This window comes from Ceratotherium simum, chromosome 14, assembly GCF_057802395.1.
Source record: "Ceratotherium simum simum isolate JZ-2026a chromosome 14, ASM5780239v1, whole genome shotgun sequence".
Classification (NCBI taxonomy): domain Eukaryota; kingdom Metazoa; phylum Chordata; class Mammalia; order Perissodactyla; family Rhinocerotidae; genus Ceratotherium; species Ceratotherium simum.
Genome location: NC_141913.1, coordinates 1406480 through 1429178, shown reverse-complemented (window position 1 = coordinate 1429178; position 22699 = coordinate 1406480). Strand labels below are relative to the sequence as shown.

Here is a 22699-nt window from a genome sequence, read left to right as displayed (position 1 = left end):
TTTGGTTTTCCAAGTTTGAATTCTGCTACAGTATTTGTAATGAGAAAACGGTAATAATAGTTAACATTTATTTGAGGGTTTATTTTAAGCTGGGCATTATTCTTAGTACTTTATATATATCCACTCATTTTATCATCATTCCGGACCCTGTGAGGTAGTTCACAGGGGCTAAAATGTCGACTTTCTTATTTATTATTAATATCTTTTTATTAACGACAATGAGGAAATTAAGGTGGCGAGGGACTGAGTGCGTTGCCCAGCGTTGGTAAATTATGTGGGAGAGCAAGGACTGGATCCAAGGAAACCTGACTCTTGAGCCAGAGCTCGTCATCTGTACACCACGCTGGCTTCAGTCTTCATTCCAGTCACAATTTAGAATGGGAGAGAGAGAGCGAGAGAGACAGTGTATGCGCGTATATCATCTACACCAGTCCATGTTGTTTCTTGAGGATCTTCTATTAGAAATGTATCGAATTATTTGATAATTGCTCCATCCTCAGGCATATGAAAGGGTAGATGACATTTTGACCCAGATATCTGATACCAGATGCAGTCTTTTTTTTTTTTTTTTTTAATAAAAGAACATTGTTTAGACAAAGCCAAAAAAAAAGGTAATAAATTTCCGGCTTTTGAAAAATTACCAAATTGTATTAAAAACAAACATTCTTCTGCTATAGCCAATCCCCATCCTTGGGTTGAGAATATACTATAATTGACATAGATGTTTTCACTATGTAGGAGGAAAGGTCCTCACCAAATTTAAATGTCTGATAAGAGGGAGCCCTAAGAATCATCTTTGTTTTCAGCAATATATTTACTGGCCTCAAAATTATAGGCTCTTTCCAAAGCATCCTTACCTCAATTTCATTTCAAAGATTCTAAACATCTGTTGTACTTATAACAAATTTCCAATGTATACAGAGTCAATATCAAAATAGCAAGAGAAGCTTTTATTTTTACCAACATATGGCAAAGAAATGAATTTGAAATAAAGGGAGAGATATTTGGGATGAAGAACTACGGAATATGATTATCAAATGTTCTATGTTAATGGAGAAGTCACTTTTCTGAGCTTAATTTTCCTAATCCACTAAATGACAAGATCCTGTCAGGTGATCTCTAAAATTCTGAGATTCTAGAATTCTTTAAATTGAATTATGTTCATAAATTGTAAGGCATGGACATTTTAGAAAATCATTTAAATCAGTGATTTCAAATTTCCTCCCCAAAGACACTCCTCAGATATTTTGCCACTCGACTGAAGTGAGCAGCTGAGGACCAACAACTGCAGGGCTTTAATTCTACAACTGACATAATGGTCTCATCTATTTCTGACATTATTCAGTGTAAGTCTTCCATCTTTGCTTCTCCTGCTGCTAACCCTAGCCCAGTGCCTGGGACGTCGCAGACACTTAATATCTCTTAATAGATGGAATGAATGAAACTAAAGTGTTCAAAGAAGATTCCAGGATTTACATTCTTTCGTGTCTTCCTCAGGAGACCAGCAGTGGGAACAAGGAAAGGCAGTAGGTTTGCAGCGTGCTCAGCTGGCTTGGTAAATTGTCACCTCGGTTTTCATTTTTCCATCTGTGCCATTGCCTCTGACCAGTAAGAGCCAGTGACAGACCATGGGTTGATACCACATGCCTGGGCTGCGTCCCATATGACATACCTGGGCTGTGTCCCTGCTGGCATCGGGCAGTGCCATGACCATGAGGCCAATACCACATACCTGGGCTGCGTCCCATATGACATACCTGGGCTGTGTCTCTGTTGGCATCGGGCAGTGCCATGACCATGAGGTGTAAGGCTTGAAACTGCACTTTGACGTGAGGCCCACCTAGCAAGAAAACAGAAATAACCACACATTTTGAACAACACTGATGCATTCTGACAGCACTTTTTGCTAACATCTGGTGGCATAGGAGGGCTCCTGGTGGCTTTCCACGGTCAGGAATCAGGTTTTGTGCCCAACAACTTGAATCTGTTCGTTGGATAGCAGTATCAGTCTATCAACTCCTCTTTCACATCCCACGACGCCACTGAAAAGGCAGGTGGCCAACGAAATCCTCCAGATAATTCTGGATCTGTAGAACATTTCCCTTTTCAAAGTGCTGTCACAGATCTTGCTTTACTTTCATGCTATAAATGGAAGGCTTGAAGCTCAATTCAAGAGAAAAGAAATCTTGCTTCCACATAATGAGGCAGCAAAGTATAATTGTTAGGAGCATAGATCCCAGAACCAGGTTCAAATCCTGCATCAACCACTTAGTCACTGAGTGACCTTGGACAGCTATTTAACCCTTTGCTGCTTCTATTTTATCCTCTGTAATATGGGAGTAGTCATCCCACCCACCTCAGCGGGCTGTCATGCAGGTTAAATGAGTTAGTATCTGTGGAGTGTTTACATTGGTACCTGTACCGATGTTACTTCTACATGTGTTTGTTCTTGTTATTATTATTAATGATACTTATTCTAGATCTTAAACGGACATTAAGAGAAGGTGACTGTAGTTGGATCTTTGGAGATCTTGGGTATTGTATTCCTTGACAATGACAGAAGATGGTGCCAGAGGGTGGCATTTATACTATGTTCTCAGTGGGGCTCTTTTCCCAGTTTAGGGAAAGGATTTTAGGGATTCCATCCACTAATGGGTAATCCATAACCAGCTGTGCTGAAAAGGTAAGTATAGCAGAGCACCTAGGCTTTGCTTTGTCTCTATATTCTCTTCACAATGGTCTCTTAGTGGGGAGTTCCTGGAGGAAAGCATTATGTTCTAGAATCCCCAGGGAGTTCTCAAGTTGAAGGAAGATCTATCTATTTATATTCAGTGGATAAAAGGCAGTCAGCTGCCTGTAAAAGGTACTTAGCTTTACAGTGGTGGAAACACTGTTGTGACAAGCTACTAGGTTACAGGAGTTTGGGTGAACCGGAGTTAGGAGTAAATGACTAACGTATACAGCCATGTAATGAAGGGATGGTTGGAAGGAGTATTTATAGGATCGTATCATATTGTCTCAGCACAATCCCCATGTGGGTTTTTAGAAATTTATGTCAAATTTGTAAACAGAAACGACACAGGTCCAAGATGTTTTTGAAAATGGCTAATGCACATTGATGTGAGTTTGCCTGAATAACAGGAATTATCAGGAGACTATCTCAGTGCAAAGCATTTAGGGACAAATAAGGCATTATTTTATTTTATTTTTTTTAATTTTTATTTATTTATTTCCCCCAAAGCCCCAGTAGATAGTTGTATGTCATAGTTGCACATCCTTCCAGTTGCTGTATGTGGGACGCGGCCTCAGCATGGCCGGACAAGCGGTGCCTCAGTGCGCGCCCGGGATCCGAACCCGGGCCGCCAGCAGCGGATCGCGCGCACTTAACCGCTAAGCCACGGGGCCGGCCCATAAGGCATTATTTTAATGCATAAACTGCAGGATAAGGGCTGTCTATAATCTTCCAATGCGACTCAAAAAATCCTCTATTGGGGGTGGACAACAGATGCAGATGCAGGTTCTGTCTTTCTACAAATTTCAGAGAAATTATGAAGTTCCCTTTAAGATTAAGAAGCTAAACTGTCAAATAATCCATTTTCATTTTACTTAGGAAACCTGGCCCTACACTGTTTTGTGGTTAATAGTTTTGTAGTTAATTCATTTATTGCATCCTAGTTTCCTGAGGTCATTATAGTCACATGTTGCTTAACGATGGGGACACGTTCTGAGAAAAGTGTTGTTAGCCGATTTTCGCATTGTGCGAACATCATAGAGAGTAGTTACACAACCTAGATGGTACAGCCTACTACACACCTAGGCTATATGGTACTAATTTTACGGGACCACCAAATATGTGGTTGGTCATTGACTAAAACGTTGTTATACGGTGCATAACTCTATCCTCCCAGAAAATTATTCAACTTTTCATGAAAGTATCTAAGATTTGATTGATGAACTATTAGTCTTTTAATTTTATGGGTAATTTTTGGGCCAACTTTGAAAAGAGAAAAGAGAAAGTAATTACACTAGTGGAAATGACTCTACATTCTCCAAATTCCATTTTAGAGTATAAAGAAGCGCAGCTTAAACACACACGTCCACAATTCTCCCTTCAGAAAATCTCCTTACAGCTAGCGCTTACTCTAGGTGGCAAAAAGGCCATTTTCCCTGCTAGTAGCTAGTAGCAGCCCAGAACTCTGGGCTTCCTGCAGGGTTGGCTGGTATCACATCAATCACTACAATACACTGTGTGTCACTTTCAAAAACATACAAAGAAATGTGGACTTCTCTCTGAACCTTTTCAGGCTATTTTCCAGAGTCTCTCCTTTCAATGGAATGTACTGGCTGCAGTCAGATAGGGAACAACAATGTTAAGGAAAACTAATTTATTTGTATATTTTTCTTAAATGTGATTCTCTGAATAGGTCTGGCATTAGACGTTTGACTCCTCCTTGCATAATTTCATAATACCAAACAAAAACGAAAACAACTCTCTGTGGCACCAGTTTGTATTGATGAATTGTTTAGTATATAAACCACAGATGAAGGCGAAGCTAGTATCCCTGCAGCTCATTTTCCAGGACAGCAAAAAATTTTCTTTACAGAAAATCCTGTGTTTTCTGGACTTACAAATAAAGGGAGGGAATTCTGCTTCTGGCATGGTGGAGTAAGCTCCTCCCTGATCAACCCTCCTGAAGATAATAAACTCTGGACAAAGCACAAAAAACAACTACCTGAGGCAGTGGAGAATGAACAAAAGCAGGCGGATCTAGAAGAGGATTGGACATTTGGAATTAGGGAACGGCACAGGCATAGTGTTCCATTTTTCTGGCTTTTAATCTGGGGTCAGGCCACAGTCAGTGCTGTATGGGGTGGCTAAAACTCCACAAGAAAATCCCAGTCTTTCTGGCCTGAACAACTAGGGTACAGGTTTCAGAATGACCACAGCCCCTGGGAAGTTATGGGAGAATCCCAGAAACAAGAGGTCAAGAGAGGGAAGATCCTGATTCTGGTATAAAATTCACCAAAATCTTAGCTGACCCATGAACCATGCATGTGTGGAGTAGCACAGGTAAGGATTAGATAACTGAACTGAGAGTGAGTTGAGCTGCTGTCCAAAAGACCCTTGGCAATTTGGGTTCAGCCAAGCAAATTGTCTGCTTAAAAACAAACAAAATCAAAACAAAAATCCACACTCTTTGGAGAAATATTACAGAATGCAGAGTCTCCAAAATACAATATTCACAATGTTCAGGATATAGTTGAAACTTACTTGACATATAAGACTGACCCATTCTCAAGGGATAAGACAATCAACAGAGATAGATCCTGAGATGACTCAGATGTTGGAGCTAGCAGACAAAGATTTTGAAGAAGCTATCACAACTATGTTCAGTGATGTGAAGGAAAATATTCTTATAATGAATGAAAAGACAGGCCATCACAGTTGATAAACAGAAAATACTTAAAAAGCACCAACTGGAAATACTAGAACTGAAAAAATACAGTATCTGAAATAAAAGAATGAAGGGAACTAGCTCTTCTCTCTTTCTCTGCTAGTTTCTCTCATAAAACAAAAATGCTAGATCTTGGGGCTGGCTTGGTGGTGTAGTGGTTAAGTTTGTGTGCTCTGCTTCGGTGGCCTGGGGTTTGCAGGTTCGAATGCCGGGCGCGGACCTATGCATGGCTCAGTAAGCCTTGCTGTGGCGGCATCCCACATACGAAATAGAGGAAGATGGGCACAGTGTTAGCTCAGGGTCCAATCTTCCTCACCAAAAAAAAACAAACAAAGAAATGCTACATCTTACAAAGAAAAGAGATATTGCTCACAGATGGCATGTGAATTAAAGCTTGGAAAAGAACTGCCTTGCCTATTGTATTCTCTTCTCTGAAGACACATAGGGTTATTTTATGAATCTGGATTAGTTAAAAATTTTAAAGATTTGGAACCTACTAATTTTTAGGACAAATCTTCAGATACAACTTAAGCTCTGACTATTATTTTGTTCCACTGTGGTGTAAGGATTTTATAGCTCTGGTTGTAAATTGGCAGATGCAGATATCACTTGTTAGGTTCACACAGTGTTTTAAAATTTGAATTTGTGGCTAAAATTTTCAAATCAAGAGGTTTCCCATTAAAGCTTGGATTTTGGCTCTCACTCCTGCATGGTAACCATTTTCTAGAGCTGAGCAGCGGTCAACCTCTTTATATGGGGTTTGTCCTCTCAATCTGGCCACAGCCCTTTTTTGTCCATGTAGAGTCACCATTTACTTAACATGCTTGTACCTATTTTGGTTTGTGACCCCTGAATTCCTCAAGTTAGTAGTCAAATCCCCCACTATCTAGCCCCATTCCACTTTTCTAAATTTCTCTCTTGTCACACCCTCCACGATATTCAACCCTTAGGTTGAAGCCATGCCTAATTATTCCCTCACTGCCAAATACAACACACCCATTCTAGTTTCTATGCTATTTTACAAGTAGTTCACTTAAGGCCTCATCTATATGACTTTGTAATTTTCAGAAACACTTCGTGATATTGTAATTTTCAGAGACAAAACACTTTCTGTGCAGCATTTATTGTGTGCCATATCATCAGACTCAGGACCTCAGATTTAAAAAAGAGAGAGATCTTATATTTCTTGAAGGACTGTTACACATCAGGCACTATTCTAGATGTCTTCATTCAATATCCACAACCCTGATAAGTAATTATTATTTGTAATTTTCACGTGCAGCAATGAAGCTCAGAAAGGTTTACTGCATGGTTAACAGATGGTTGAGCAGAAATTCAAACTTCAAGAACCTGGTCTTTCTGCAAACCTCTCTGCCTTTGAAGGATTATAAAACCTTCTAACTCATACCTACCAGACTTAGATATATAAATATGCAAAGAGATAACTATTTACCATCCAATTCAATATTTCACTGAGCATTGCCAGGAAATAGAAAATCTATGCATCTAGGATCACATTTGATTATGTATCTTTCTTCTGCTCTGTGTCACTCTGTTGACCTTATATCTTAGTCCATTCATGCTTAACTTCTTCCACTTACTTTCCATTAGAGTGATGAAGGCAGGTATATATTCCACAGGGAAGAGAGAGGTGGGTAGTTCTCTGAAAAATGCTTTCAACATTACTGCAGCTTCTCTATGGCACATTTTGTCCCATTTAAATTTATCAGCATTAAACTTGGCATCCAGTTCTTCACGGTATTGCTGAAAATCAAAGACAACAGTCAATATTCAATGAATTTTTACTACCTGACCCTCCTTTTCTCCTTTGAAAACTGAATTACATAAACTATTTTTGTAAAGTGATTGGAAAGCCAATATCTACTAAGCCTAACTTTTTTCAACATGATTAAAGAATTAAAATAGCTCTTTCAGATTGAATTTTAAAAAACTGCTTTCTGAAATCTTTTTAGAGAAATGTTAATCTTGAAATAATTTGCTAATTCAATACAAATATAAAAGTTCTTTACTCATATCATAGTTTCATTTATGTGGCTTTGGCAGAATACAACCTATTTCCACATGGCAACCGCACTGCTGGGTTCTGACAAAGCCTCCACTTTCCTTCTTCCATGGTCCCCTCCTTCTGCCACCCTACCAGCTATTTCTAAATTAGAGCAAGGACATGCATGTCTCAGCTGGCTCACACACGAGCGAGAAACATCCCAGTGAAAGAGCTCTGACCTCGCTGCAACCTGTGGACCAATGACATCTTCCTGGGGCAGCTACAGCAGAGTTTTATGCCAAGATGTACACATGTCTTCCACATGTTTGCATACTTGCTCAATCCTTCATAAGGTTTGGAACACTGTCTAAATACTTAGAAAAAGTCTGTAAGCCTCCATACGTTGTACTTGGGTCACACATTTTACATTATCGATTCATTTGATTATCAGTGCCACCCATTCTCCACGTTTCTTTTTCAAAGTTAAACTCATTTTCTACTGCTCCCTTGAACTACAGGGAGTAACAGTCAGTTCCCTGGCCAACACTAACTGCTCCAAAAAGGATACTTAGAAAGAGAACTCAGAAAACCCTCAGTTTCCTTCAGGCCTCTGCTTTATTCTCATGAGAACCCTAATTCTTCCAGCCTTGACCATTCACTGCCACAGTCAGTTTGCACATCTGATCTTTTCCTCCCAAGGAGTGGCACATCTACCAGCCCAGACATAAATGCTCTCATGGCTCCCAGAGCCTGCAAAACAGGGGGCGCCTTGGCAGGGCATATCTCTTACAGAAAAACAGACATGATTCCGAGCCACCCTCTAGCCCCTACTGATGATATTGAAAGGAGATTTTCTTCTTGCCCTTAAGAAGCTCTCAAACTAACAGGAATAATACAGCTAATCAAGCAACTCTTTGCTGATAAATACACTTTGTAAAGCACTGAAACATATATATAAAGTCCTTTCTAGAATAAAAGAGATAGAGCGTAGACTGGGCTCTGGGAAGAGAAGGACGCATAACATCCATTCTTTGCCTTTAGGCATCTTGTAGTCCAGTGGATGGGACTATTTCATGAACTCATAATGCTAATTCAGGGTGTTAAATGCTATAAGAAATGTCATGTATTGAGTGCTATGCAGCCGTGAAAGAGGAGAATCAAACTCTGCTGGGGCCAAGTCTTGAGAACTGGTGAAGAGCTTTCCAGGGGAAGAGAAAATAGAAGGGTACTCTGGATAGAAGAAACTGCTCAAGCAGTGAAACAAATGCAAGGAGACCCAGCGGGTCTGGGAACTGCAGTTAGCTCGTGTTGCTGGAGCATCATGTGCATGGAGGAAAGGAGAGAGAGATCAGACTGGGAAGCAGACCACAGCAGATCCTAAGGGGACTGGACTTCATTCTGCAAGCAGTGAGGCAACATGGAACATTTCTAAGCAAAAGAATAAGAAGGTGAGATTTATCTTTCCTGACAGCCAGATGGAAAAGTGATTTGGAGGAGTGTAGAGCTCGATGCTGGTTGGGGAGCAGGCTAGAGACAAGGAAACCAGTTATCAGGCCAAGGCACTGCTTTTGGTGACGGACAATCAAGGGCTAACCTGGATAAACAGCTGTAAGACAGAAAACAGAGGTGGCATTTAAGAAATGCCCAGGAGGGAAAATTCTCAAGAATCAGTGATGGATTGAACATGAGATTTAGAGGGAGAAATAACTGTCCAAGGTGATTCTCAGATTGCTGGCTGCAGTAATGGGCAGATGGAGGTGTTGTTAATAGGAAATAGAGGAGAGGGAGCAAATGTTTTCCATCCACTGCCTGGTACCACCGCAGTGAAGCAAAGGAAAATTGTTTTCAAGTGCAGGAAGCACCGGTGAGAGCAGAATAATCCCAGTTCATCTCCCACATCCCTCTGCCATGGGAAGCTACCTGAAACACTAATATGACCATCACTGTAACCCGCCAGTGGTTCCCTGTCACTTAAGAGGCAACATGGGTCCAGTGTCACAAGCAAATCTATAACTAGAGTCTTTGAGTTTTTATCCCAATTCCACAACTGACTAGTTGTATGTCCTGTGCCTTAAGTTTCTCTTTGTGTGATAGGGATATTAAAATGACCTCACAGAGATTATATCAGCTAATATAACTAAAGCTAAGGGGCCAGGGCCTGCCATACAGTAAGTGCTCAGTAAATGCCAGCTGCTCATTGCATCCCCCTCCTCTGGGTCTGTTACAATCTTTAGTATTATTACTACGGGAAAACTGTGCATATGTGGTGTGGATACTTGGGTAGTAATATCACTTCATCTTGTCTAGATGGCCAGTATAAAACAAAGAATGTCCTCTCGGCTTTGACCAGAGCAGACTGTGGACCGTAGGCGCAGAGCTGCCACTTCCATGGTCCTAAACATGAAACCACATGAACCAGGCATTGAATTTACCCCACCAAAGATGGGGAGCATTTAAAGGTTAAAGAAGTCAGGTCTTCTGTCCAGTGTTAATGGAATACTAGGCAAGGTTCAGAAGCCATGTCCTAATCTCCTCTGCGCAAATATACAGCCTGCTTCCATTTTTGAGGTAGTTTTATAAAAATGCAAATGATCCACCTTCAGCTTCCAAACCAGTTCAGGAGGGGAAACCAGCAGACCAGGTAACGTAATTATAAAACGCTGAGCGCAGCCTCAGAATAACTGAAACGAGTCAAAAAAGAAAACCTCACATGTCAAACAGTCTGCCTTCCTCCATAAAATATATTCCCCAGTGTCTGGCTCAAATTTCTGTCCTTTTGGAAAAGAAAATCATTGCAAACACCAAAGCATTAAATTGGTTCCAAATGATCTGCAGCCTCAAATACAGGAACACGCTCTGCTGTTGTGTGCTCTGTTGGCTAAAACCAGCAGCTTCCCCTCAGGGCTGCTTCCTGGGCAGTCCTTCCAGGCTCTGAAAGCACAAACCCGGCTGGATTGTTCATAATGATACATTAGTGTTAGTGTCACCCACTTGGCAAAATTTGAGGATAATTACAATGGAGTTTTTTTTAACTTTCTTTCCCCAAGCACATTCCTTAAAAAAATAGTCTAACAGATAAAATTACACACACACAAAAAATAGTTTAAAGCTTGAACAGAGAAGAAAAATAAAGACCCTTTAACATATCAAGTTACAGTGTCTTTCTAACAGAAATATTCCCCTGTTTCTGTTCACTGACCCAGATGTCTATCACACTGGCTTCCTGGAGCTCAAATCATGAGAACATCTGGATTACATTTTTCGGACTAACAAGAGATGGAATAAACAGGCTGAAACTACATAAAACTGATCAGGAAAGGGACTTTCACCTAAATGTGGTTTAGGAATGTATGTGCCTATAAGAACACTTCGAAGGGATTATTAGCCTTTGATAAGCATTTTCAGTCAAAGATTAGCTAAAGAAAAGTAACATCTGCTATGATGTTAAATTTCATGCAACAAGAAATGTCGTGTGATATTTTCTTCTTTTGAGAATTTTGAAAAAGAGAATTTTAAATTATATCCATTATGTTTTTCACACACACACACACACAGGAGCCAGTAAGAATATGTGCAAATACAACTTCCCAGTTATGGAAGGAAGTTTAGAGGCATGGAGTCTAATTCTGTTTAGAAAATTCGTTTCTCTGACTTCATTTTGGTTCTCTGACTCTACAGAAATAACTAAAGATTTAACCAAAACTAGTGACAGCTTTCACCCTCAGATTTAGGATACATTTATTCAGAAGTATATATAACAATCATACCTATGAGAACCTGAGATGAAAAGCAGATTCAATTTAGAAAGTAGAAACCTAAAGGAGCCACTAGAATTTTCCTGCCTTCCCAACAAACTTGTGCCAATATTTGGCAACCTCCACTCCCAGGGAAGTTACAACTCTCCAAAATGCCCCAACCCCTTCTGCCATTGGCAGTGTGATGGACTGCTCAGATCTCCCTTCAAAAAAGAACCTGCCATCCATCTGCAAAAAATCCAGGTAGCTGACTCCCCCAGCTGTTACCACCTTCTCTTCTGCCTCATCATCTTCTTCACAGGAAGCTCTGGCAATGACCCAGGGCAGAGTGGAGGCTGAGGCCTGGCCCACCCTGCCCCGTGCAGGGCGGCTCCACAGGGCTAACTAGCAGGCCTGTGTCTGGTCTGAGGCTCGGTCTGCCCCATGCTGCCTCCTCCCCTCTGTCTTTCAGAAGCGCTACCCTCCAATGACCCTCTTCTACTCATAACTCAACCCCAGCATCTGCTTTCTGCAGGTTCTAGTGGACGCAGCCTATCTATTCTGTTTCCACTCAGAAAAACACCTTGTCACACTTCTATATAAAAACTCTGAGGCTTCTGATACAGATAAAATTTTCCAAAACATATACCAAAATGATTAACGAAGAGACGCTTCTCTGCCTCTACACATTTCCTTTTAATAGTTCTAAACACAACCACGTTCACTGTCCCTCACTCTGAGACTTTTTCTCAAGGATTCATCATTTAAAACTGCCTAGGTTTTCATGTCCACCAGCCGGGGGTTGATCGGCGGGGAGGGAGGAACTCTTCAGCGTGGGTGCCCACCGGTAGACTAAGTGGGATATCTTACCGGAAATTTATGATAAAAGCTTTTCTTTTCTAATGACTCTTTCCTTTACTCTACTGTAGAGTTTCCCACCATATAGAAGTAAGAAGGATTCACACTGCACGGGTGGTTTTACATGTAGAAACGAACACTGCTTTAAATGGAAGTGGGTTTCGGAATTGCTGAGTGAGTATTCTAGTGGTTACGGCCCTTCCTACAAACGCTCACAAGGCCTTTCACTAAAAAGAGAGCCGAAAGATGTTTCTAAGTTTAAAGCAACCAATAATGGAAAAAAGGGCTCATCTAATATTGGCTTAGTGAACTCCATGGCTGAGAGGAACACAGCAAGTGGAAGGGTTCAACCCCAAAACAGTGATGGGACATTTCAACTTCTCCAAACTAAAGACAAGCAGCAGTTTGTGAGGTGAATTGATGTGTTGTTTGTTGTTGTTGGGTTTTGTTGTTGTTGTTTTAATTTAAAAGGATACACAATGCAGGATCATGGAATAACATTTAACCATAGATATTGAGGAGCAGTAGACAGGGCCAAGTGATAGTATCAGCAACAACAACAACAAAGGATTCGATATCCCGTGCTGATGTGGACTGCGTCTAGCTAGCTTAGATCTCTAACCAGGAAGAGAAAAAATGTTCAGTACCTTGACTTTGGCAGTACATCCTGAAAGTCGAAAAATTCCTTCAGATTCCAGACCCGATTCCTCAACTTTCTCAAAAAACTAAAAAGCAATGATACATTACAAAAATAAATACCTCCTTATGATCACAGACATCTGAAATAACAATGATGATGCCCACAATCAATAAATTACCAAGCATATATACGTTCCTGGTACTTGAACACCTTGTGAAATGTTCACAACCACCCAACGAGGTTAACGTCAGCCTCGTTTGCAAATGAGTAAATGGAGACTCAGCTGTTATATCACTTTCCCAGGATCAACCTAAAAGTAACGGCACCAACTCTCCCAATCTTGTGCTCTCAGTCACCACAGTGTGCTCCCACTTAACTGTTTTAAGATCTGGGTACTATGTCTCTCTGAAGATTGACCAATAAGAAAAGATTCTAAATTTACTACCATTAGTTGTAACCACTCTGGCTAAGAAACTATACAAATTCTAGAAATCTGACCAAGGAATGAGAAATTGTAAAGGTATATAGCTCATAAGTTTAGAGCTCTTATGGTGGTGATGATGGTGTTAAAATAATAAAAATAAACACTACACTTATTGTGCACTTAATTGTGTTTCAGATCAGATTCTCAGCACTTCATATGCATTTACTCATTTAATCCTCACAATAGCCCTATCAGGCAGGCACTCTTAGCACCTTCATTCTCCTGCTGAGATGACTAAGGCATGGATAAATGACTCGCCCAGTTCACACAGCAAGAGCAGGATCCAGAGTCTCTGCTATTTTCCCTTCAAGACATGATGGTGCCTGGGACTAAGGTAGTTCTTATAGGTATGGAGAGAAATAGATATTTAGGAGGAAGAAACAGCTCCATAAGAAAAGCCTCTCCTGCAGGAGTGGAAGAGTAATGCTTCAAGCCGTCTTAACCAAGGAACACGTACCATTGGTAGTAATAATGGGTAAAATGTCCTGAGACGCTACTGTATATAAATCCAGATTTAGTTTAACTAGCATTTATTGTGCAGCTTCCATTTGCTAAGTTCCACGCTAGGGTTTTGCACCTAAGTAATAATATAAATTCATCTGTTGAATCTTCTTAGTCTTAGATTTTTATGCATTTTCTTCAAACTCTGTCCTTTCCATAGAGGACAAAGGGCACAATTCTGGTTCTAATTTAAGGAAAGAAAGAATCTTAGAGTCACCATGAACTTTGCCCTTGGACATACACTGTGATCCTTTTTGCATCTACCTCTCGCTGGCTGTGTGTCTTGGGTAAGTCATCTCACCCTCCTGTGCCTCAGTGGCTTCATCAGTAGAAGGGGGAGGATAACACAGCCCTCCTCAGGCTGCTCAGCACCAACAGATGTGACAGGAAGCGGACGGCACTGGGGCAGCCCTGAGCAGGGGAGGTGCTGCAGGTGGCCCTGTGCACACCGGCACGTCGCCGGCATCCTCTGGGTCTCTGGGGTCCGTCCTCCCTGCTCCCAGGGGCAGCCAAACTATTCCCTGATTTGAGGAGTAGCTCAATCATTGGTAGCAAAATTTAGGAAGATAGTAAAGAGACACAGAATTGTTACTGTGAATAAAGTAAGTATATGCTTCCTCAGGCAATATTTTTACATATCATTTAAAAACTCAGTTTAAAATTCAACACGATTTGTATTTAGAGGTTGGAATTTTAATCGTGCCACTGGATGTCACTGTTGAATAAATGCATATTTAGGTAAACCAGTGTAAATTGTTGGCAATAAAAAAACGTGACTTAAAAGCAAATGAGCCATTCACCAATGATGGTCACAGAGATATCAGTATATGATAGTTCAGATTATAGCATTTTCAAAACTTCCCAAACAAAAAAATCTTCTTTGTGTAAATGTATCCTATCTTCCCAATTATGCCTAAAAAACCACCAGAACAAGCTGATTTTTAGACTTTATTAAGCTTTGTTTGGAAAATTCATTTAAATGATTCCACATATGCATTTTAAAACGCTCAATTATGATATGTCTCAGCAAATACTTGTACGATAAGTAAGCAGATTGCTGACCATTAATAGTTATCTTTTTTTTTTTTACTTTTTTTTTGTGTGTGAGGAGATCAGCCCTGAGCTAACATCTGCCAATCCTCCTCTTTTTTTGCTGAGGAAGACTGGCCCTGGGCTAACATCCGTGCCCATCTTCCTCCACTTTATATGGGATGCCGCCACAGCATGGCTTGCCAAGCGGTGCGTCGGTGCGCACCTGGGATCCGAACTGGTGAACCCCAGGCCGCCGCGGCGGAGCACGCGCACTTAACTGCTTGCGCCACTGGGCTGGCCCCTTAATAGTCATCTTTTACCCCACACAGAATAATCAAACACACACACAAACACATATATACACACAAGAAACATTTAAAAAAATATTGGAAAAAATATAACTGGAGAAAGCCAAGTGACAGAGCATCTGTGTCCATCACTCGATGCTTTATGGTGAGACAAGGCAACAGGCTCCAAACGTTCATAGCAAGGCCAGCTGGTCCAAGTACTTGTGGGATATCAGGGGGATGCATGGAAGAAAGCTGAAAATCACCAGGGGCCCGGGTCCTAACAGGGCTGTAGCATCTTTAAATCAAGAGGAAAATTCCTTAGCGGGTTTACAAATAGCAAATTGCAGGCTCTATTAATTCCCAATTCATTCACCTTCTACTCACTTTTTGTAACACAAGGGGAACTTTCACTCCAGGCTCTTTCTTTCGGTCATTGTCCAGTAGGACTGTAAGTGGAACTCCAAAAATCCCATTGTCTTCATTGTAAAATAGTTGAGAAAGAAAAAAGAATCAGAAAAGCACTGTCTTATTCCAATGTGTCAAAGTGCTAAAATCAGAGGAAATCACTCTTCTTAATTACCTCGACCTTTTACTTTCTCTGTTTTGTTTCTTTTCAGTTGAATTCCAAAGGCATCAAAAAAGGCCGTCAATTCAATCAGAGAGAGATGGCGGATTTTCTTCATGTCTTCAGTAGACAGATCTCCTGCTTCAGTTAGGCCAAATCTGGTTTTCTGAACAATAAATTTCTAAAATATATATTGAGGATATTTATTTTTTATGGCAAAGGAAAATTATTATACCTTCATTCAAATACCACCTGGACATTCTAAACCTGTACAGCAAGACATGCTATTTGCAAAAAAATCTCTGTGAAGCATGCTGCATCATAGAAGGACTATGAATATGATTTTTAGAACATTTGCAGATCACTACTATGCTCAATTAGAAGCAAAACAGTGGTCTGAAGTATACTATACATTGCCATCGCAACTATGAAAATTGCTTTCTTCCAAGGAACATCCTGTATTGTCAGCAACACACTTCCCAGGCATCACATGGAAAGTACATACCATGGGCACACATGAGACATGCATACAAGACACACCACCTAAGGACTCCCTGGAGAACTTCTGACATATCTTTGAGGGGGGGGGCACCAATCATCATCAGGTATCATCTATTCTCTTCTGCCTAATTCAAAAAAAAGTAATTTCCCCGTTGAAACTGATTGCACATACTTGCTGAGACAGTAGTTATTCTACCTTAAAAATCAAATTTAGATGATTCAAATAGTCCTAAAAAAGGAAAATGTGTAGAATGTGCCAAATAACCTATTATCATTTTGAAGACAACGATATGGTTATATTCTCCAGTTCCGCACTACAAAACAAAATATACTAAAACAACAACAAAAAAACCTTCAACAATCCAGAAATATTGTGAAGATTATAAGAAGTAAGACCTTTTAAAGGCAAGAGCTGGTTCTTATATAATACATAAGTATTAATATAAGTATTATATATATACGTAATAATAGTAAAATATAAGTATTATACAAGTATAATATACAATTAATATATAATAAGTATAATATAAGTTTACATATAAATATATATATAAGGTATATAACAAATACTTCATTCTCATAAAACCTGGTATTTTGGAAAGGAAGAAGTAAAACTATCACTATTTGCAGACAACATGATTTTATATATAGAAAACCCTAAAGAATCCACCAAAAAACTATTAGAAATAATAAATGAATACAGTAAAGTTGCTGGATACAAAATCAACATACAAGAATCAGTTGCATTTCTATACATTAACAACGAAGTAGCAGAAAGAGAAATTAAGAATATGATCCCATTTACAGTTGCAACAAAAAGAATAAAATACCTAGGAATAAACTTAACCAAAGAGATGAAAGACCTGTACACTGAAAACTATAAAATATTGTTGAAAGAAACTGAAAAAGACATAAAGAAATGGAAAGATATTCTGTGCTCATGGATTGGAAGAATTAACATAGCTGAAACGTCCATACTTCCTAAAGCAATCTACAGATTCAGAGCAACCTCTATCAAGGTTCTAACAACATTTTTCACAGAAATAGAACAAAGAATCCTAAAATTTATACAGAAAAACAAAAGACCCTGAATAGCCAAAGGAATCCTGAGAAAAAAGAACAAAGCTAGAGGTATCACACTCTCTGATTTCAAAATGCAATGCAAAGCTATAGTCACCAAAACAGCATGGTACTGGCACAAAAACAGACACACAGCTAAATGGAACAGAATCAAGAGCCCAGAAATAAGCCCACACATCTATGGACAGCTAACTTTCGACAAGGGAGCCAAGAACATACAAAGGAGAAAGGAAAGTCTCTTCAATAAATGGTGTTGGTAAAACTGGACAGCCACATGCAAAAGAATGAAAGTAGACCACTATCTTACACCATACACAAAAATTAACCCAAAATAGATTAAAGATTTAAATGTAAGACCTGAAACCATGAAACTTCTAGAAGACATCAGTAATAGCAGCATAGTTTCAAATACCATGTCTGACCAGGCAAGAGAAACAAAAGAAAAAATAAACAAATGGAACTACATCAGACTAAAAAGCTTCTGCACAGCAAAGGAAACCATCAACAAAATGAAAAGACAACCTAACAACTGGGAGAAGATATTTGCAAACCATATATCTGATAAGGGGTTAATATCCAAAATATATAAAGAACTCCATACATCTCAACAACAAAGAAAGAAACAACCCAATTAAAAAATGGGCAAAAGATCTCAACAGACATTTTTCCAAAGAAGATACACAGATGGCCAACAGGCACATGAAAAGATGTTCAGCATTACTAATTATCAGGGAAATGCAAATCAAAACTTCAATGAGATATCACCTCACGCCCATCAGAATGGCTATAATTAACAAGACAGGAAACAAGTGTTGGAGAGGATGTGGAGAGAAGGGAACTCTCATACATTGCTGATGTGAATGTAAACTGGTGCAGCCACTATGGAAAACAGTATGGAGATTCCTCAAAAAATTAAGAATAGAACTAACATATGATCCAGCTATTCCACTGCTGGGTATTTATCCAAAGAACATGAAAACACAAATGTGTAAAGATATATACAGAGATTAGATTGGTGGTTACCAGAGGGGAAGGGGAGACGGAGAAGGGAGAAAGGGGTGATTAGGCACATGTGTATGGTGATGTATTGTAATTAGTCTTTGGGTGGTGAACATAATGTAGTCTACACAGAAATCAAAATATAATGATGCATACCTGAAACTTACATAATGCTATAAACCAATGTTACCTCAATAAAAAAAAGGAAGAAAGAAAGAAAACCTGGTATTGAAAAAAATGGTAAAGTAGAAAAATCCCATAGTTATTTAAATCACAAAGCTCTAAGTACACATTCTCCAGAGGGGTCCCCTAAGTTAGAGCTTCCTTGGGGTTTTTAAACCATCCACCAATTCACTCATTCCTTCATTCATTCATTCAACAATTGTTCCTTGGAACTCCAAGTATTTAAAAGTAAAACAACAAAACGTAGGATGTGTTTTGGGACATACCCTGTGCTATTAAACGCTTAGTTATTTTATCTTCTTTCTGAGACCAAGGCCGCACATAACAATGACACTTAACAACAACAAAATAAACAAGAACCTCAATCATTTACTGAGCCATTACGTGTGCTAAACCCTATGCAAAGTTCTCCATGGGAGGCTAACCTGCACCCCATGAGCCAAACCTCAGAAGGAGACAGCTTGGATGAGGAGACTGGGGACCAGCATCCTCTCTTGGACAACTAACTCTCTTTAAAGATCCAGAGGGACCCTCTCTGAAACCAGAGTCTTGCTGGATTCCCTCTTTTGCCCCATAATGCCACTGTGCCCTCCAACATAGAGGCTACTTAGGGCCCAGGAGGGGTTTTGGAGACTGACACACGTAGGTAGGTTAATCCTGTTTATGCCTCCTGCTGGCGGTGGGGCTTTGGATTATGTTACTTGGCTTCTTTGGGCCTCAGTTTCCTCAGCTGTGAAACGTGAGCAATCACTAGGGTGACGACAACCAGAACACCTAGCACAGCGTCAGGCCCGTAGAAGACACTCAGCCAGTCTTAGGGTTCTCACCCTGTCCTCTTCCTCTCCTCCATCATGCAGTGTTTGTCTGGGAATGGCCCAGGCCGCCTGGGGCAAAGACTCTGCCTGGTTCTAGAAGACTCATTTCTTTAGTTCTGAAACTGCCTGAGCCCTGCTCATCATGCCTCCAGCCCTGATCAGCACAGAATATTCAGGGCTCCACATCATGAACACTTCACAAATGCATTTATTGAGTAGCAAAAAGATCAACGTAACGTAGTTCCTGTATTGGGCTTTCAGGATATAACATCCTGGATATGTATAATGAGGCTTTCAGGATCATGAAGTATGTAGCTCTACTTGCACAACCCATAATTATATTACAAATTCTTGAATTTGTTTTTGATGAATTTTTAGTGTCTGTCCTAAAAGCTCTCACTTCTTCTTGTTATGACTGTGACTTTCTGCAGCATCCCCTTCTCGTATGTGGCTTCTAGAGCACAAGGAGTTATACAGTTAGAATCTGCATCCACCTCTAAATAAATCAAGGATATGAAGTGCATGAAAGCACGCAAGCCAGGTGGAAATCCTAGTTCATCTATAAAGCAGCATTCGAGCACACACCCTCTCAACTCTTCCTCCACTCAGGCAGGCTGTGCACTGCACAACAAGTGGTACCCCCAGGGTTATGCAACACTGATGCCCGGCCCCTCCCCCCACCTTGTGCACACATAAAGAAAGTAAAAACAAAATCCTAGTTTGTCCTGTGGAGAAGTCACAGAAAGCTAGTGGAATAATCATAAAAGGTTTTACTTACAGTTAAAACATAGTCTTCTTTCTTAAAATCTGACTTCTTAAATTTATTTCTTTTTGGCACCTCTGTAACCATTTCTGAATAAGATACTTCAAAGGATAGCTCTTCACCTTCTGGTGGAATGTTCTTTTCCAGATAATCATCATCTAAAAAACAAGGGATATAGAATATTTAATATGCCATTTAATCAATCAATACTGTTTACTGTAAAATAAGCACAAAATATTTACCAGTCAATCCATAAGCACATCAGAATGTTTACAATCAAGGAAAAGCATGGGATGACCCAGAATGGTTTCAGTTAGACAATAATGTAGTATCATCAGACTGTCCTATGAACAAATTTCTATAATCATTATCCAAACAAACTTTCTATTTAATCTGATGTTTTTAATTTTAGATTTTTATGTTTCATGAAAGACACTGAGGATTATTACAGGAAAGTTCAAAAATGGGATATTTCTATATGTTCTTATGATATTAAAATTAAGTCCATCTAGACCAGCTGTTGCTGCTCTTGGGGAAGCAGAAGCTGAAACCAGAGGGAGAAAAGGCGGAGCCGCCACTAGAGTTCCCGCCTCCTTTCCCTCCTCCTGGCTTTCCCCCAAACTGTGGAACCGTGCCTCCTAAGATTTGTTCAAATTCAATTTTGACATCACTGCTAGGTTAGTTCAGGTGAATTAATCCAAATTTCTGTGACTTGGTCTTGGTTACCTTACCTTAAGACAGAGCTGAACGGGTGTCAAGTAATGTCTCATATCAATGTTTTCCTCAAATAGTTTGAAATTAAGACAATAGATTCTTTGACAAAAAACAAGTGAAATCATTTCAGTAATCCTAAAATCTGATGTCTGACTAAGATTTTGGCTTACTATCTTCTTTCATTGCCTGGAAAAACTGTTCATAGGTAATGAAAAGAATTATTTGATTACCAAAAAAAAATCCCTCATCTCTTTAACCTCTTCTATAACAGTGATTAAAGGACGACCAATAGAACCAAAGGAACAAAGGACAAAAATAATAGAAGACCCAATGAATCTTACATTAAAAGTTAAATGGAGAAATCTGTAAATCAACAAATTTAAAATTCTAAACTAATACTAATCAAAAACACAATAAGTGGATATAGTAAGAACTTAGAAAACAGAAAGGGCAGAGTTATGATTTTCACTCATCATACAGAGGCTTGCATTCAAGGCAGAGGGAGATCAATTGTTAAATAATACTCTAACTTCTTAAGGATCTATGGACAGATTCTTTGGAGAGTGGTGATTATACAGGCTGCGGTTCCAAATCACCAGACTACTCCATGTAGACTTTATCTTTTGGTGGCATGATTGAACTGAATAACAGTATGACAGCAAACAGAATGACGTGGAATTATTTCTGGCAAATCCTTTCTCTTTGATTTTTTTTTTTTTGGTAGCAGCTTTATTAAGATGTAATCCACATGCCTACAATTCACTATTTAAAAGTGTACAAGTCAACGGTTTTTGGCATATTCCCAGCATTATGAAACCATCAATCAACTTTGGAACATTTTCATCACCCCACTGTATCTGAATTGTGAAGCTAATGCTGCAAGTATGGGGTTCTGTCGCATATGAGAAGGGTGCACATATTTAGGGGAAACTTTAAGGAATCACAAAAGTGCAGCCTTAAGGGGCCTATTTCCTACAAGGAGGATTTGAGATGCCATACTGAGCCCATGGAGGATGCCAATCTCTGAAGTAGAAGAGGCCCAGTTAAAAGCTAACCCTGTAACCCCTTATGTCACAAGCTAACCTGCTGCTGCATATGCTTGAGCACAATTAGAGATGCTCAGAAGGGGCCTACTTCCTGGCCTGCTCGCAACTGTGAAGCAGATCCACATTACTTGTCAAAGAGGCCCCAAACCAAAGACACTACTAAAGTGAGTGGTTTCTAAATGACACGGTGGTGGTGAAGGAGGAAAGATTCTGCTTCCAGTCAGGCTCAATTAATTTTGTCTGGTGTGACAGAACGGGGTGTCTAGAGGTGAGTGGGAGGAGTGCTGGGGTGATGGAATCAAAATGGGGAGAAAAACACACTTACGTTCTGCTTTTAGAAATTCACTGCTAACTGTATTGAGGGCCAGCACAAAAGTGAGACGACCTGGCTTACGTTCTAGGAGGCTCTGTCACTCACCATTCATTGCATTCTGAACTGATCGTCCAGGCTCCACCGATCCATTGGAATGAGCTGGTATATCGGGAATAGTCTCAAGGATAGACTGTGAAATGAGGGAAGAGGAGCACAAAACATTTACCATGAAGCCAGTCTACTGGACATTTCAATCTGATTTATGTTCTGCAGCATACAAGAATTTCACTTCACTAAAATGCAATTCTTGATTTCATAAAGGACCTGCATCTGATTTCCTTTGTTTCTTCATTCAGTTCAGACCTGTACAGCTCACACAGGTTTCTCAAAAGAGAACTAAGTCAAGGTCAAAATAGCCACATCTTCTTGGCTCTTAAATATTTGTTGCTCATACCTTTCCTAACATGTAGAAATGACAGTGGTTGACAAGACATAGTTTGATAATTACAGTATTTGTTATCCTTTTTTTTTTTTTTAGGTGAGGAAGATTAGCCCTAAACTAACATCTGTTGCCAATCTTCCTCTTTTTGCTGAGGAAGATTGGCCCTAGGCTAACATCTGTGGCCATCTTCCTCTACTTTGTACATGGGATGCCTGCCACAGTGTGGCTTGATAAGCAGTGCGTAGGTCCATGCCTGGGATATGAACCCGCGAATCCCA

At 39.9% G+C, this 22699-nt stretch overlaps 1 protein-coding gene across 9 annotated transcripts in view; it reads right to left on the bottom strand.

Annotated features, from left to right (window-relative positions):
* Positions 1-22699, bottom strand: part of ARHGAP28 (Rho GTPase activating protein 28) — a 245692-nt gene that overhangs the window by 87091 nt on the left and 135902 nt on the right. For all 9 annotated transcript variants that reach the window (XM_087438882.1, XM_087438880.1, XM_087438881.1 and 6 more), the window contains 7 exons: positions 22085-22169; positions 19922-20064; positions 15581-15746; positions 15385-15476; positions 12701-12778; positions 7058-7220; positions 1758-1840 (listed from right to left, as the gene is read on the bottom strand). In XM_087438882.1, coding sequence (XP_087295008.1) covers positions 1758-1840; positions 7058-7220; positions 12701-12778; positions 15385-15476; positions 15581-15746; positions 19922-20064; positions 22085-22169 — 810 coding nt within the window. The remainder of the gene's footprint in view (positions 1-1757; positions 1841-7057; positions 7221-12700; positions 12779-15384; positions 15477-15580; positions 15747-19921; positions 20065-22084; positions 22170-22699) is intronic.